At 34.9% G+C, this 14,948-nt stretch overlaps 2 protein-coding genes across 4 annotated transcripts in view; both read left to right on the top strand.

Moving 5' to 3' along the window:
- The window catches only part of LOC134841709 (potassium voltage-gated channel subfamily H member 6-like), a 633,879-nt gene that overhangs the window by 263,754 nt on the left and 355,177 nt on the right, over positions 1-14,948 (top strand). The gene's annotated exons all lie outside the window — the stretch shown is intronic.
- The window catches only part of LOC134842828 (uncharacterized), a 554,076-nt gene that overhangs the window by 470,904 nt on the left and 68,224 nt on the right, over positions 1-14,948 (top strand). For all 3 annotated transcript variants that reach the window (XM_063859327.1, XM_063859325.1, XM_063859326.1), the window contains 2 exons: positions 2,960-3,005; positions 3,872-3,918. In XM_063859327.1, coding sequence (XP_063715397.1) covers positions 2,960-3,005; positions 3,872-3,918 — 93 coding nt within the window. The remainder of the gene's footprint in view (positions 1-2,959; positions 3,006-3,871; positions 3,919-14,948) is intronic.

Below are 14,948 nucleotides of genomic sequence, written 5' to 3'. Positions count from 1 at the left end.
TCTGGCGAATCTAACAATTACTGGCTTGTTGCCGGCGTTTCGAGATGGTAGCCTGTGCGCAATAGATATATCGTTCTCTGATATTTGGGCCTCTATTGCATTGCTTATGTCGACAACGAAAACAAAGAAAAAAAATAAGCAGACGAACTATAGTTTTCACACATCTTTTTTCGTGGATCAACGTTTGTCGGTTTTTACCGATTTGTTTCTATGCAAATGTAACTTCATTTTTCCTAGGTGAATATTATTCAAGACAAAGTTATGGAAATTATATTATGTATCGCTAGCGGTGCGAAGCTCTGCTTCACCTCTGTAAAGTGATTGATTTTGTAACGTTTGGTGATAACCATCAATGTTCATGTCCTTTCAGATGCCGGCTCTGTGACATCTTCAAAAGCTTCCAAGCCCGTTGAACAGGTTAGGCAGAAGTTAAATTTTAAAAAGTTAAAAAAGATTAAAATTTTTTAAAAAGTAGGAACGTTAAATTGGCCAAATGTCAAATGTTCCGAGGGGACCCCTACCCCCTCTCAATCGGTTTATATGGCGTCGTGGGTTTGCGCACATCTAAGGTTGCTTAACCCTCCCCGCCCACCGGAACTGTGTTTTTTACCCCTGAGCTTGATCAGTCAGGCTTCCACCACTGTTTTCTATTCGATTGAGTAGTATGGGGAAGCGTTTTGGGATAATCAATCCCCCTAAAAAACGGAGCAGGTTTTCACTGAGCTACCTATCCAATTTGGGTAAATTGCCTTTTATATCTGAAACGCCCTCTCGCAAAAACCACAATAAAGCTAAAGTCTACCCCATTTTTTCTGTGTTTGCTTGTCACAATTTTGATCTGGCTCTGGCCATGACGTTGTTTAGTTAATGTTCTTCCCCGACATTTTTTTCTATAATCAAATATTTTTACGAATGAAAAGAGACTGCCAACACCTCTGCGCTATGCAAAACAGATTAAGAAAAGTAACAAATTGACTTTATCTTTTTTATTTTTGATGGTCGTAACGGATGCTCCCCGCATGGGACCACAGGGGTCCCAGGGAGCATCCCGTAAGGGTCAAAGGAAAAATGTAAGAAAAATAAACACATCAACTTTGGTCGACTTTGCCGTTCAACACTCTTTCACTTTTAGAAAATGGTCCAAAGAGCAGTTCAGGGCCGCAAATTAAGAACAATCTCACGCATGGGTTTCTGAAATTACTAAATTTAAAAAAATAATAATCAGTATTTGTAGTAGCCTTTAACATCTAAGATAAAATCCAATTCGAAAAAAGGTAAAAACTACAATTTTTTCAAATTTTGGCAATTTACTACTCTATATTCACTAAATTGACAATGGGGAGTTCAAATATGCCATCAAAACCTACTTTTTCTCACTTTTGAACATTTTTGTATATTTTGTCAGAAACGTTAAAAATCAGTTTTTTTCTTCAAAAAGTCATAAAAAATGTTCCATTCAATTTACTCTACTAAGCCACACTTTGTGAACCTCTTCAGAATGGTTTGCATAACCATAGCCGTAAAATTTCCATATTCAGAGAAAAGGCGAAATAACACCTTTTTGGTTAAATCAAAAAAGTTGAAAAACCGGGTAAAGAAGTCTTCAAACCTATAGGATCGAAATATGACCTTAATAGGGTATGATTGCAGTGTCAATTTAGGGTCGCATGCAAAATTATAGAACAGTTTTGCGAGCCAACTATGAGAAAGAGGCTTTTTTTTCGGAATTTGGCTATTAGTATTTGTAATAAAGCAGTAAGTGACAACAGAAAGAAACTTGTAAACAATTTATAACCATTTTTGATAATTTAATACTCTATACTTACTAAATCAACTATGGCAAGCTCAAATATACCATCAAAACTCACTTTTTCTCACGTTTGAACAATTTCCTTTTTTTTTGATAAAAAATGTTGAGTCAGAAACGTGAAAAATCAATTTTTCTCAAAAAAGTTGTTCCAACCTAATTCATTCACTTGGCCACACTCTATGAACTTGTTTAGAATGCTTTTCATGGCCAAAGCCGTTAAAATAACCCAGTTTGAAAAAACTGTCGAAAAAACACCTTTTTGGTTAACTCAAAAAGTTGAAAAAGTGGGAAAAATGGTCCTATAAATTAAACCATTGAAAAGTTGCAGTAACAAACTGCCATTATCTCTTCAATTCATGGCCGGATGAAAAAAAATTAGAACACATTTACAAGCCATTTTTGAGATCGAGACTTTTTTTCGGAATTTGGCTATTAGTATTTGTAGTAATATAGTGGTAACTGACAAGAGAAAAAAATTTGTAAAAACCACAATTTTTAACCAATTTTGATACTTTACTACTCTGTTACCTACTAAATCGACTATGCCAAGCTCAAATAAATCATCAAAACTCACTTTTTCTCATTTTTGAACAATTTTATTTCTTTGATAAAGAACGTTGAGTTAGAAACGTTAAAAATCAATTTTTTTTCAAGAAGTCAAAAAAAGTTGTTCCAATCAAATTATTTCACTAAGCCACACTTTATGAATCTGTTCAGAATGGTTTCGATGACAAGAGTCGTAAAATAAGCTATTTTGAGAAAAGTTGAAAAAACACCTTTTTGGTTAACTCAAAAAAGTGGGAAAAATGGTCTTAAAAATAAAACCATCGAAAAGTGACAGCAACAAACTACCATTATCTAGTCAATTCAGGGCCGCACGCAAAAAATTAGAAAGATTAAACCGGAAGTTTTCCAAAACGGCAATTATTTTCCGAAAAGGACAGGGTACATATTGAAAAAAAAATTTTGCCCGGAAGGGGCCTCTACCCCTTCCTAATCGCTTTTTCCGCCCGACGAGCGTCCATCGAGATTTGAAATTGAAATTTTCATCGAGATTCTTTTTCTTGAGCTCATTGACACTTTTGCAACCATCTGTTGGCTGTTTTCGAATCTGCAAATTGCTGTTTTTATTTATATTCTTATGCTTAGCTCCAGTCAGATGGAAAGTCTAAACCAAGCGTGCCCGATACTTCCGGTGAGTTTTAACCATTTACCCTTGCGATAAGCAAGGGTGTTTTAACCAGGTATCAGACTTTTTTCCCACAAACAACATGGTTCACAAGATTTCCCAGTTGTTTCATCTTGCTTCATAATAAATTCAAAATCAATCAACCACATCTGGCGTAGCTGAGTCTATCAACGACAAAAGATTGTGGTTCGAGGACTTGTTACGAGTTGATGAACGTATTTCAGACTCTTGAATAGGTCGTGATGTTTTTTTATAAGTCTTAAAATTTGTTCTGACTCCAATTTCATTTTTCGTGGTTTGAATTCTGATTTCTTTTATAAGGAGGGCAAATTCCTCTATCGAATATTAAAAATGTAAAAGTCATGAAAAACGGGATCGAATTAGTGTCGGAATTGGAATTCAATTTTCATATTTCACAGAGGAATAAAAACTTTACCTATTGATCCGGTTTTCTCAAAGTGCTTTTCATAAATTGTTCTTGAAGTCAATCTTTTTTGATTTTGAAATTTGAAATTTTTACAAAAGTTCTTTTCACAATTTTTTTGTTTCCTTGCATCATTGACTCTTTTTCAACTGTCTGTTGGCTATGTATTTTTTCAAACTAGAAAGCTTCTGCTTTTTAGACTATAGTTCGTCTGCTTATTTCTTTTCTTTGTTTGCACACATCTTTTTTCGTGGATCAACGTTTGTCGGTTTTTACCGATTTGTTTCTATGCAAATGTAACTGCATTTTTCCTAGGTGAATATTATTCAAGACAAAGTTATGGAAATTATATTATGTATCGCAAGCGGTGCGAAGCTCTGCTTCACCTCTGTAAAGTGATTGATTTTGTAACGTTTGGTGATAACCATCAATGTTCATGTCCTTTCAGATGCCGGCTCTGTGACATCTTCAAAAGCTTCCAAGCCCGTTGAACAGGTTAGGCAGAAGTTCTTTGGTAACTCATCGGCGATTAGACTTTGTGATATGTCAATTTTGATTGTGACATTTTTAGGTTCGGCATCTTAAAGTTTTGGTTCCGACCATTGAAAATGGGGAGGAACTTTTGACTTCGAGTGTGTTGTAGTCTTTTTTAAATCAGAAAGATGAACATTGTGGTTTCAAGCTATTCAAGCTCTAAATAATATATATTTTCCTCGAAATTATTTGTTCGATAGCTTGAAATATTCCAAAAATAGCTCGAAATTTTCCAAAGTCTTATAGCAAACATTATTAAGAACGAAAATGACTAAAGAGAGGATAGACGAAGGGCAAAGTAAGTAGCACTGAGAGTCTACTCTTGAAAGTAAAGATTATAATTTTTGTTCTTAAATATACTCTTTTAAAATTATTAATATGATTATAATTATTTTTTAAATTTAGTTACTTATGTTTAGGATTTTTCTTATTTTTACGAATATATCAAGGTTAGTAATATATTAAGGTTAGTTTAAGGCTGCACTATGTAGTGATGATTTCAGACTTATGTTTTTGACATTTAAAAAAAGAATTAAAAACATCTTTTTTTGAAATTCGAGTTAAATACGAGCTCACTATTGTCAGACCACGACGTAAGCGCAATAGGACTTATACAGTATCATTGTAAACTAAATCAAAAATGTTTCGCGAATTGCATTTAAAAATGTGTAATTAGATCAATTTCTGTTCTTACTGCCGTATGTCGTGATGTTTGTGGTGGCGATACGAAACATACTTTGTCTGTAACTAAGATGGAGACATAGCTGTAAATTTTTGAAAAAACATCATTTGTAAAAATTGACATTGCTCTTGTTGAGTTTTGAAGTTTTGTTTTTTGTTTTTTTTTCTACGAAAATTAGTGTTTGTTTGTTTGCTGGACTAGATTTTGACATGAGTGTTTGAATGGTTGATGCAAAATCTAGGTGTTAATAGTCTATATTTAAACTGTTAGTTCTTACTCTTTTTGTGAATGTTACCCTATTCCTCGGGGGATGGGTTGAGGAGAGAGTATATCAATTCGTTAGAATGATGTTCTACTGCTATCAAACATATGTGGCGCTTTCTATGTTTAATCTTACTTAAATGGAGATCGATATAAGATCGAGGGTTGGAGAAAAGTAAATCAATCCACAATGTTCAGGTATAGTTAGAAGACAAGTAGATTGCTATTCTGAGTTTAGGTCCGGGGTGGCCTTCTCGTCGAGTAGTTTCGGATAGGGTACACCGTCTGTTCGACACGCAATCTTTTTTTTGGCCGGATAACCATACAGTTTCTTTGTCTAATACCGATCCGAATCTTTCTCATACATTTCCTAGTCTCAATAGTTCTAGTATATACTGGTATTCTTGCTAAGTTAGAGGAAAGAAGAAAACAACTGATTTCAATCTATCTTATGTTTTCTCTGGCTGAAACAATGATTATTTTCAGCTGTACTTTTTATTGTAAGCCTAAGTAATGGATCAAGATTGATTAATTTTAAAAATTTTTAGTGATAAATATCAAGATATATAAAAAATGCTTGTTTTGAGCTCGTTCCATAATGGTCAGAAATTATTATTTCATACTATAAAATGATCAATGCACGGGTTTGAGATATTGCTGAATCTAAGGGCAAATTTGTTATCATAAAATATAGTATAAAATAATAAAGTATAAAATAAAGTATAAAATGGTTCATACGAGACTTTTCCAAGTGAACTCGTCAGTAATGGCTATTGATTCAGCTAAACTAGCCCCCAATTGGTCGACTCGAATTATTTGATCTTTGAATTGTATCATTGTTCCTCCTCATCTGGTCTATTCTAGAGCTCTATTGAATTGGAGCCGGTTATTTTGTACATTTCAGTATTATCATTTTTCTTTAAGCAAGTTTCTGTATAGGTTCTGCGCCTATATATAAAATTTTAGTTGCTGTAAAAGCGTTTACGTAATCTTCAACCGAGTCTTCAGGGTCTGTTCCTGTGAAAAGCGTTAGTGGTTTGTTTGATGTTATAGATAATACACCGATAATGCATGGATTCTTCGTCATTTGGAGTGATTCCGCTGTATTAGGTAATTCAGTGAAATTTGTAAGTTGATTATGACTAATTTCATGTTGTAAATAATATGGTTATTGTATTTCATTTCTCATTGCTTCTGGTTTGTGGCTTAAGTATAGATTGGGTTTTGTGTTTGTATGTTATGAGTTGCTGGTGTAAAACAGGTCTTGTTGGAGTTTTAGTTCTTTGGTGTGGTTCAAAAATATCTGGTTGGACAAATTTCAACCAGATATTTTTGAACCACACCAAAGAACTAAAAATCAGGCTACCAACCAGAAGCAAAGAGAAATGAAATACCAGAACCAAAATATTTACAACATGAAATTAGTCGAAATCAACTTACAAATTTCACTGAATTACCTAATAAAGTGGAATCACTCCGAATGACGATGAATCCATGCATTATCGGTGTATCATCTATAACATCAAACAAACCACTAATGCTTCTCACAAGAACAGACCCTGAACATTCATTATTTCAATTCTCATTGCTTCTGGTTGGTAGCCTTAAGTATAGATTGGGTTTTGTGTTTGTATGTTATGAGTTGCTGGTGTAAATCAGGTCTTCTAGGAATTTTAGTTGTTTGGTGTGGTTCGAAAATATCTGGTTGAAGTTTGTCATCTGGATCGTTATCATTATTCCGTTGCTTACTGTGATTAAAAAAATTTGTTGTAGTAGTTGTTATTGTTGTTGTTTGTTGCTGTTCTGGTTGTTGTTGATTTCTGTGGAAACAATATTCAACGCCTGAGAAGTGATTTTGATTTTTCCTGCTGTTCTGTTCGTTAAATACGTCATATTGTTTCTAATTTGTTTTGAAAATGGGTAATTATCAGAGTGTTCCTATTGTCATGGAAGCTAACTGAATGTGAATTTGTACGTTTAGGTGGTTGTCGATTGTAATTAGTTTTTGGTCTGTGTTGTTGATGATCCATTTGAGAGTATTTGGGTAAAACAGTTGGTTTAGCTGTTGATTGTAATTTCGTCTGTGGAAACGGGATGTTCTTCTTATTATGTGATATGATGATTGTTGGATCTATGGGCAGTATTTATTAATCTGATGGTGTTTAAATTTGATGCTGTTGAAAAATCTTGTTGGTTAAGTGTTGTAGTTTTGGTTAGATTTTCTTATGTATGCATGAGTTGAGTTAAAACTGTTTTAGCTGTTCTATCGTGAAAACTCATATTATAATTTAGTGATGTTGTATCAGTTGTTAATGATATTGCTTTCAATTAATTTTCATTGAAGTTTTTTGAAATGCAGAACTTGAGATATGATTTGAGTAGTAGATGTTTGAGGTGATCAGGGGGGGGGGGGGTTAGCATGGCTGACCCTATGTATTAAGATACCTTATAGATTTCCGGTCAGCCATGCTGTGTTATAAGGTTGGGTATAGAGTCTACAATGTATTAAGGTAGGGAATACCGATGTTAAGGTTTCATGGCTAGTGTGATGGTAAGATAATGCTAAAAAAAATTATTTTTTTTGGTTTTTGAGTGGAAATGTCTAATTTTTCTTCGCGAAATTTTTGGCGCGTGTTATCTAATTTGTAAATATTAAAGGTTAATTACGTGTAGATTGTGTAATGAAGGTCTTTTAATTAGTTTTTCTGGTACATAGTAAGTCAATGGTAAGAGTTTTTAGGTAAATTTCAAAAAAAAACTTCAAAACACGATAAGATTAGCTTTAATTCGACCTAATTTATTGGATAATCTACTTTCAATCTACTTGAAGCAAAGCTGAAACGTACTGAAACTTCGGAAAAAGTCAAATTTTTGAGAAAAAAAAGTAAATTACAAAGAAATTATATAAAACACTGCATCGTATTTGAAATTTACCACAACTTTATAATAAAACACGAACAAAATACTGCATCGTACAAAAATTTAATACACTGCATCACTTGTTAGAAACTTATTACATTGCATCAGCTCTTATAAGTTCAATGGTTTTGTATGAATTCCATCATCTTGAACTAGTCTTTTTGGATGAAAATAACTAAGTCCTTTCTTTGTTTGCTCATGTGGCCACCATATGATTTATAGTTCTGAATCCTCTATTTGTAGATGTAAGGTTGATTGCTTCATCGAGCAGTCTCCTGTAGTTTGACATGGGTCGATCTCCAGAATCTTCTAGAACTCGTTTGTTTAATCCTTTGCTGTTAAATTTGAATTTGTCTGTTTTGTTGTCATATCAGCAATAAGTTGTTATAGCATTTCTGTACACCTAATTTCCTTTTTGAAAAAATCCTGGCTCCCGCTTATCATGCTTGTTTTGGATACTGCATCACGTTCGAGGGAAGATATTAGATTTTGCATCTGCCTGGAAAGTGTCTTTGCAGTCATTTTCCCTCATTTTATCCCGAATGTCTTTTTTTTCTGGTTGGATACAGTCGTATAAATTTTCTTCCGCAAGAGCTAAGTAAAGTGAGTCTGTGTCCATCTCCAACTCTTCAAATTTATTTACATCACAGAACTTGTCAAAGAAGTTATAGTAGAGTTCCGACATTCTCAGCTTTGCATACTGAAGTATGAGAAAACCAACAATGATGGGTTTTCGGTGCTCAATGTTTGATTTCAACAACTCCACCTCCTACAAGTCTTTTTCAACTGTATTTAATCTTTTAAACAATGTCTCGTTGATCGTTTTATGAGTTTTCTCATTGTTCAGATACTTCGTAATTGTATGCCTGGATCTTTCAGTGATCTGATATCCATTGGAGGAATTACCTAAAAGTTTCATTGTTTCTGCAACAATTCCTGATAGGGTCTTCATCTCCTTGTCTCCTCGCATCAACTACTGATTGAACGAAATTATTGAAATTTTTTTGTGGAGTATACATTCTTGTCGCATCCATCTCTCTTCTTGTTTCCTCGCTCAATATCCTGTTCTGTTAACGAGTGACGAGCTTTTTGACAGGAACAGAAGCGGCAGTAGCATCCCATTGCTTCGAACACTGTCTTACAATGATCACAATAACCGTCCACATTAAAGCAGTCAATTTTCTTCTGTTTTCCAGATGTGAAAAACTCTCAATTTTGCATTCTGGTCTTTGTTCCTGGTAGAAAAACATGACCACATACACGTGTACAGTCCTGTTGGCATATCTTGACACATTGAGAAGGACTAGAGCTGACTTGCATCATTCCAACAATTGCTTTTGAAACATCTGATGAATTTCTGATGAAAGTTTCATCAACTACAGCTTTTCGAGTGAACATAATGGAAGGTACAACGGTCATATCTTCTCGAATTTCCCAAGTTCCCAAGTTACTACTCTCTCCAACAATATCGGAGAAAGAAACACGGAGCAAAACAACGGAAACCCAGTGATACTGTAGCGGACTTGAACAAGATTGTGGAGGAAGAAAGAGAAGATGGTGAAAAACCTAAGGAGGAACTTAGTGCTTGTCAACATTTTATGGTGGATACGGAGATGGAAAATGGGAGACATAAGGTATTTCACTTCCAAATGTCCAAGTTATATACTAAAACAATCAACGAGAAACTTGAAGCAGTCTTTAACAAGCTCGATTTTGCCGCAAAAATCAACATTCCTCTGGGGTTAGTTCCTCGAAATATTGAGACTGGTGAATATCGATTTTTCTACGCCCATGAAAACAATACTGTATTTGAAAAATCCCCTTTGCTCTGTACTAAAGCAGACTTGATATCAATCCAAGGAAAAGTGGAAAAGTTTGATATTGTGGAGCAATGTACCCAAGAACGTCAAAACACAAAGTGGCGATTCAAGTTGATTACTAACGTTACAATTTTTGCTGCTTTGCTCAAAAACCTTCCAATGGGATGTCCGGACTCTGTCTTACTCGAACCTCTACCGAAAAACCATTCTGTTAACTGTCTTTTATCTAACAAAGACAATGAACCATACAAAGATCATCTGTGTCTTTTCCGCGCATTACCCATGTTCATGAATGGACCCAGTGATCTCGACTCTCACACTTTTAGATAATTTACAGAATTTATATCAAAACATCCTAAAACTTTTCGTGAAGTTTCTGTAGAAGATTTACCTGTTATCGAAGAAATTGTGCAAAGACACATCTTTATATATGATTTCGATATCCCAGAAGGAGAATATGTAGGAGAACTAGCTCAACGAAGTAGTGGAAGATTTGATAAAACAGTCAAATTACTGATATTTAACAATCATATCATTCATACAAATGATATTGATCCTTTATTCATGTGCTTCCGGTGTCCTAGTTGTGATACTTTCTTTAAAAGATCTGAGTTTATCAACAAACATCTTCTGAGATGCAAGGATCGAGTGAAACATATTTACCCAAAGAACGTGTATGAGCTTCGAGAAACCTTGTTTGAAAAGCTAGAAAGATTCAATCTTCCATTTTCTGAAGATAACAGTTTTTTTTAAATAACCTAGCAATTTTCGATTTTGAGTCGATTTGTGTTCCCACAGAGGAATTAAAAGGTGAATTATGTCTTAAAGGTTGATTCCAATTATATGTACGAACTGGTTTCTGTTATAATTATTATTTTTTCTTCGCTTACTTTTTTGATGATGCTGTTTCTTCTAAATCGTACAAATATCGTCGTTCGTTGACTTGTTGGTTTTGATCATTTAGTTGATTGTGAAGGTTTTCGAGTTTACGTATGGTCGTTGTATCAGAGTCTGATATTGCGCTTCGTCTTTTAGAAAAACCATTTTTCTTTAGAAATTGTTTTTGTCTGAAGATAAGAGTTCTCTTTTTTTTGCTTTTTTAACTCTTATGTACCCCAATTTTTTTATATGGGGTTATCACCAGATCGTATTGGAATCTTGAATCAGTCAATTGTGTTTGTTTGTTTGCTAGACTAGATTTTGACCTAATTGTTAGAATGATTGATGCGAAATCCAAGCGTTAATTGTCTATTTTTCAAACTGTTAGTGCTTACTCTTTTGTGAATCTTATCCTATTCCTGGTGTGAGGGGTTGTGGAGACAGTACATCAATTCGATAGAATGATTTTCTACTGCTCTCAAACGTATGTGGCGTTTTCTTTATTTAAGTAGGGTTAATCTTAATTAAATGGGAAGCGATATGAAATCGATAATACAAGCTATTGATTCGAGTAAACTAGACTGCAGTTGGTCAACTACTAGATTAACTTAATCATCCAATTGTATATTCGTTGATTGTGACTTTTTCTTCGATAGCTACCCTCCCAAATCTGAGGTTTTAGTTGCAATGAGTAGAACGGAGTTTGGGTTGTTGGTAGCTCCGCTGAATAAGCAGTTACGCCTAAACTTTTTTATACAAAAGAAGTTATGATCCTCGATTTTTGATCTTTTTTTGAAACGTTCTGAATTTCTCAAAAATTACCCCCCAAATCTAATGAGCAACGTTTTAAGCATCTGCCAACCTAACGAGCGTTTGTAATCACTTCAATATTTAAGAAAACTAGAGTAAATGATGAGTTTAACGGATTTTGAAGTCATTAAATTGAGATTTACTTTTGTTTGCTAATGGTTGGTTTTTGAAATCACCCTTGTTCTTCCGCAACAGTATACAAATTTCAAAAATTTATCAAATAATTATTTCCAGCTGGCCTCTGTTTGGCCACTATTCATCAGACTTTTCTTTTTTTTTGCAAAGTGTTAGTTTAAGCAATCCGCCGTTTGAATGTGGTTATTATTGGTTTAACTCTGCTAGGCTTTGTAGGATTTCGGTTGCCTACAGATAAATCTTGCTTAAAAACCAAAACCAGCATCTATATTTCCTCAAATACTCAGAACTTTGCTCAGAATTGTTTCCATTGCTTCTCGACTTTTTAGTTGTTCTAGTGTTTCCGGAAATTCTAGTTTTTTATCATAATCACGCCTGTTTTACAATTCAAGCTATTCTGCTTCACATTGGGCTTTTAAGTTGTTTCAAGTCTCCAGTTGGTTCATGTCAGTAGACATAATTTGCGATTTTCTTCTTTGATACCACTCACTACCTGGTCGATTGTAGTTTTGATTATGATTGACATTTTCTTCGTCAGTTGATCAGTGATGGATGGCACCAGCTCTTTCATTGACATCGAAATAATATTTTCTATCTTTTTGGTCTCCGTTTGCTTTTTCATCATTCTTCGTACATATTTTCTATCTTTTCTTGTCAGGTTTCGCGATAGGGCTTGATATTGTTGGTTTTGATCATTTATTTGATTGTGAAGGTTTTCGAGTTTGCGTATGGTCGTTGTATCAGAGTATGAAATTGCGCTTCGTCTTCTAGGAAAACAGTTTTTTTTAGAAATTGTTTTTGTCTGTAGATAAGAGTTCTCTTTTTATTGCTTTCTTAAATCTTGTTTACCCCAATTTGTTTATATGGGATTATGACCAGATCGTATCGGGAACCTTGAATTGGCCAATTGTGTATGTTTGTTTGCTAGACCAGATTTTGACCTAAGTGTTAGAATGATTGATGCAAAATCCATGCGTAAATTGTCTATTTTTCAAGCTGTTAGTGCTTACTCTTTTTGTGAATATTATCCTATTCCTCGGGTGAGGGGTTGTGGAGACAGTACATTAATTCGATAGAATGATATTCTACTGCTCTCAAATGAATGTGGCGTTTTCTTTATTTAAGTAGGCTTAATCTTATTTAAATGGGAAGGGATTTGGGATCGAGCGAATTCTTTCCCCTGTGAACTCGATAAAACAAGCTATTAATTCAAGTAAAGTAGCATGCAGTTGGTCAACTCGAATAATTTAATCATCCATTTGTATATTTTTCAATTGCGACTTTTTTCGATAGCTACCCTCCCAAATCTGAGGTTTTAGTTGCAATGAGTAGAACGGAGTTTGGGTTCTTGGAAGCTCCGTTGCATAAGCGGTTACGCCTTAACTTTTTTTTTTACAAATTAAGTTATGAGCCTCGATATTGGACCTTTTTTTGAAACGTTTTGAATTTTCTCGAAAATTACCCACCCAAATCTAATGAGCAACGTTTTAAGCATCTGTCAACCTAACAAGCTTTTAAAATCACTTCAATATTTAAGAAATTTAGAATAAATGATAATTTTAACGGATTTTGAAGTAATTAAATTGAGATTTACCTTTCTTTGCTACTGGTCGGTTTTTGAAATTACCTTTGTTCTTCCGCAACAGTACAAAATTTTCAAAAATTTATCGAATAATTGTTTCTAGCTTTAGCTGGTATCTATTTGGGCACTATTCATCAGACTTTTCTTTTCTTTGAAAAGTTAGTTTAAGCAATCCGCAGTTTGAATCTGATTATTATTGATTTGACTCTGCTAGGCTTTGTAGGATGTCGGTTGCTTACAGATAAATCTTTCTTCAATACCAGCATCTGTGTTGCCTCAAATACTCAGAACTTTGCTGAGAATTGTTCCCAATGCTTCTCGACCGACTTTTTAGTTGTTCTAGTGTTTCCGGAACTTCTAGTTTTTTTAACTTTATGACGCCTGTATTATAATTCTAGCTATTCTGCTTCTCATTGGGCTTTTAGGTTGTTCCAAGTCTTCATTTGGTTCACGTCAGTAGACATATTTTTCAAGTATCTTCTTTGATACCACTCACTACCTGGTCGATTGTATTTTTGAGTATGATTGACATTTCCTTCTTCAGTTGATCAGCGATGGATGGCACTAGCTCTTCCATTGACATAGTAATAAATTTGTCTATCTTTTTGGTCTCCGTTTGCTTATTCATCATTCTTTCTTGTCAGGTTTCGTGATAGGGGTTTGATCTTGAAAGCGCAGGGTTGGCACATCTGTGGTTGCTGCATTGCTTTCGTCATTAGTCGAATTCCTTCCCAGTATCTGAAGCTATTCAATAAAATTATCACAACAATTAGACTTTTCTCTCGCCAAATTTCTCTCACAAACTTTTCTCACCAATTTGCGGCATGAAATAACTTGAAATAACACAAATTTTCATCATTTTGAAAGCTAGCTCAAAAAAACTCATCGCGAACCGAACTAGACTTATAATTCTAGCTATTCTGCTTCACATTGGGCTTTTAGGTTGTTTCAAGTCTCCATTTGGTTCATATTAAAGTCTCCTAATTAAATAGTTTCATATTAAATGGCTGAGGAGGAAGCTTGCTAACGGAGAGGCTGGAATAACGACGCACATCGACCACATTGTGCCCCAGCCTGCAGCTTATCGCGTCTCATTTATTCTTTATAACACGAATCAAAGAAAAACAAAGAAAAAAAACATTCGCAACGATGACTACGCGATCTTCCGTATTCAACGAAATACACTGTTCAACATGCAAGCATCCAGCGAAAGACAGCGAAATCTGTTTCTGTGTATGTTGCTCATCGATTACGCATTGGTCAAAAAGTGCGCTGGATTTCAAGACACTGTTCTTAGTGCTCTTTCAACTGTCAGAGAGAATGTGTTGCTTTTCTGTATCAATTTTGTTCAACAAGGAAGGAGAGACCTATTTCTCAACAAACCTGCTCAACCCGAAGAACGAACTGACAAAATAGGCGAAAAAATTGAAACCGTTTTGAGCTCTGTTTGGAATGTTGAAAAGACATTGCTCAAAACGCCTGCGCCTGCAGCCGCCGTTGATGCGCCTGAAATTGTGAAAACTGAAAGAGAGGCAAATCCTTCCGCTCTGCGCGTAAGAGGTATTCCAGAGAGCAAAAACAACGAGAAATGCCTCAGGCTCCAAGAAGATCTCGCTGCCGTGAAAAAAATTCTTGAACTTTTTGACTGGCACAGACCCAGTGATTGACGATGCCTACAGACTCGGTATGTGGAACAACGATATCAACAGACCGCCGCGAACGCTTCTAGTAATTCTCAGGTCGCAAATTGATAAACGGGTCATCTTATCTTCTCTAGTGAAACTGAAAACTTCTGAGTTGTATAAAATGTGTGTGTTTCTCGTGATCTGTCGACTGTCGAGTACAGACGTGAATGCGAACTGTTGAAACTCAGAAAAGATTTCATCAGCTCTGGTGTTCCAAG

The sequence above is a fragment of the Symsagittifera roscoffensis genome, chromosome 3 (assembly GCF_963678635.1).
Source record: "Symsagittifera roscoffensis chromosome 3, txSymRosc1.1, whole genome shotgun sequence".
In the NCBI taxonomy this organism is placed as follows: Eukaryota; Metazoa; Xenacoelomorpha; order Acoela; family Convolutidae; genus Symsagittifera; species Symsagittifera roscoffensis.
Note: the sequence above shows the minus strand (reverse complement) of the source record. Positions and strands in the feature narration are given on the sequence as shown.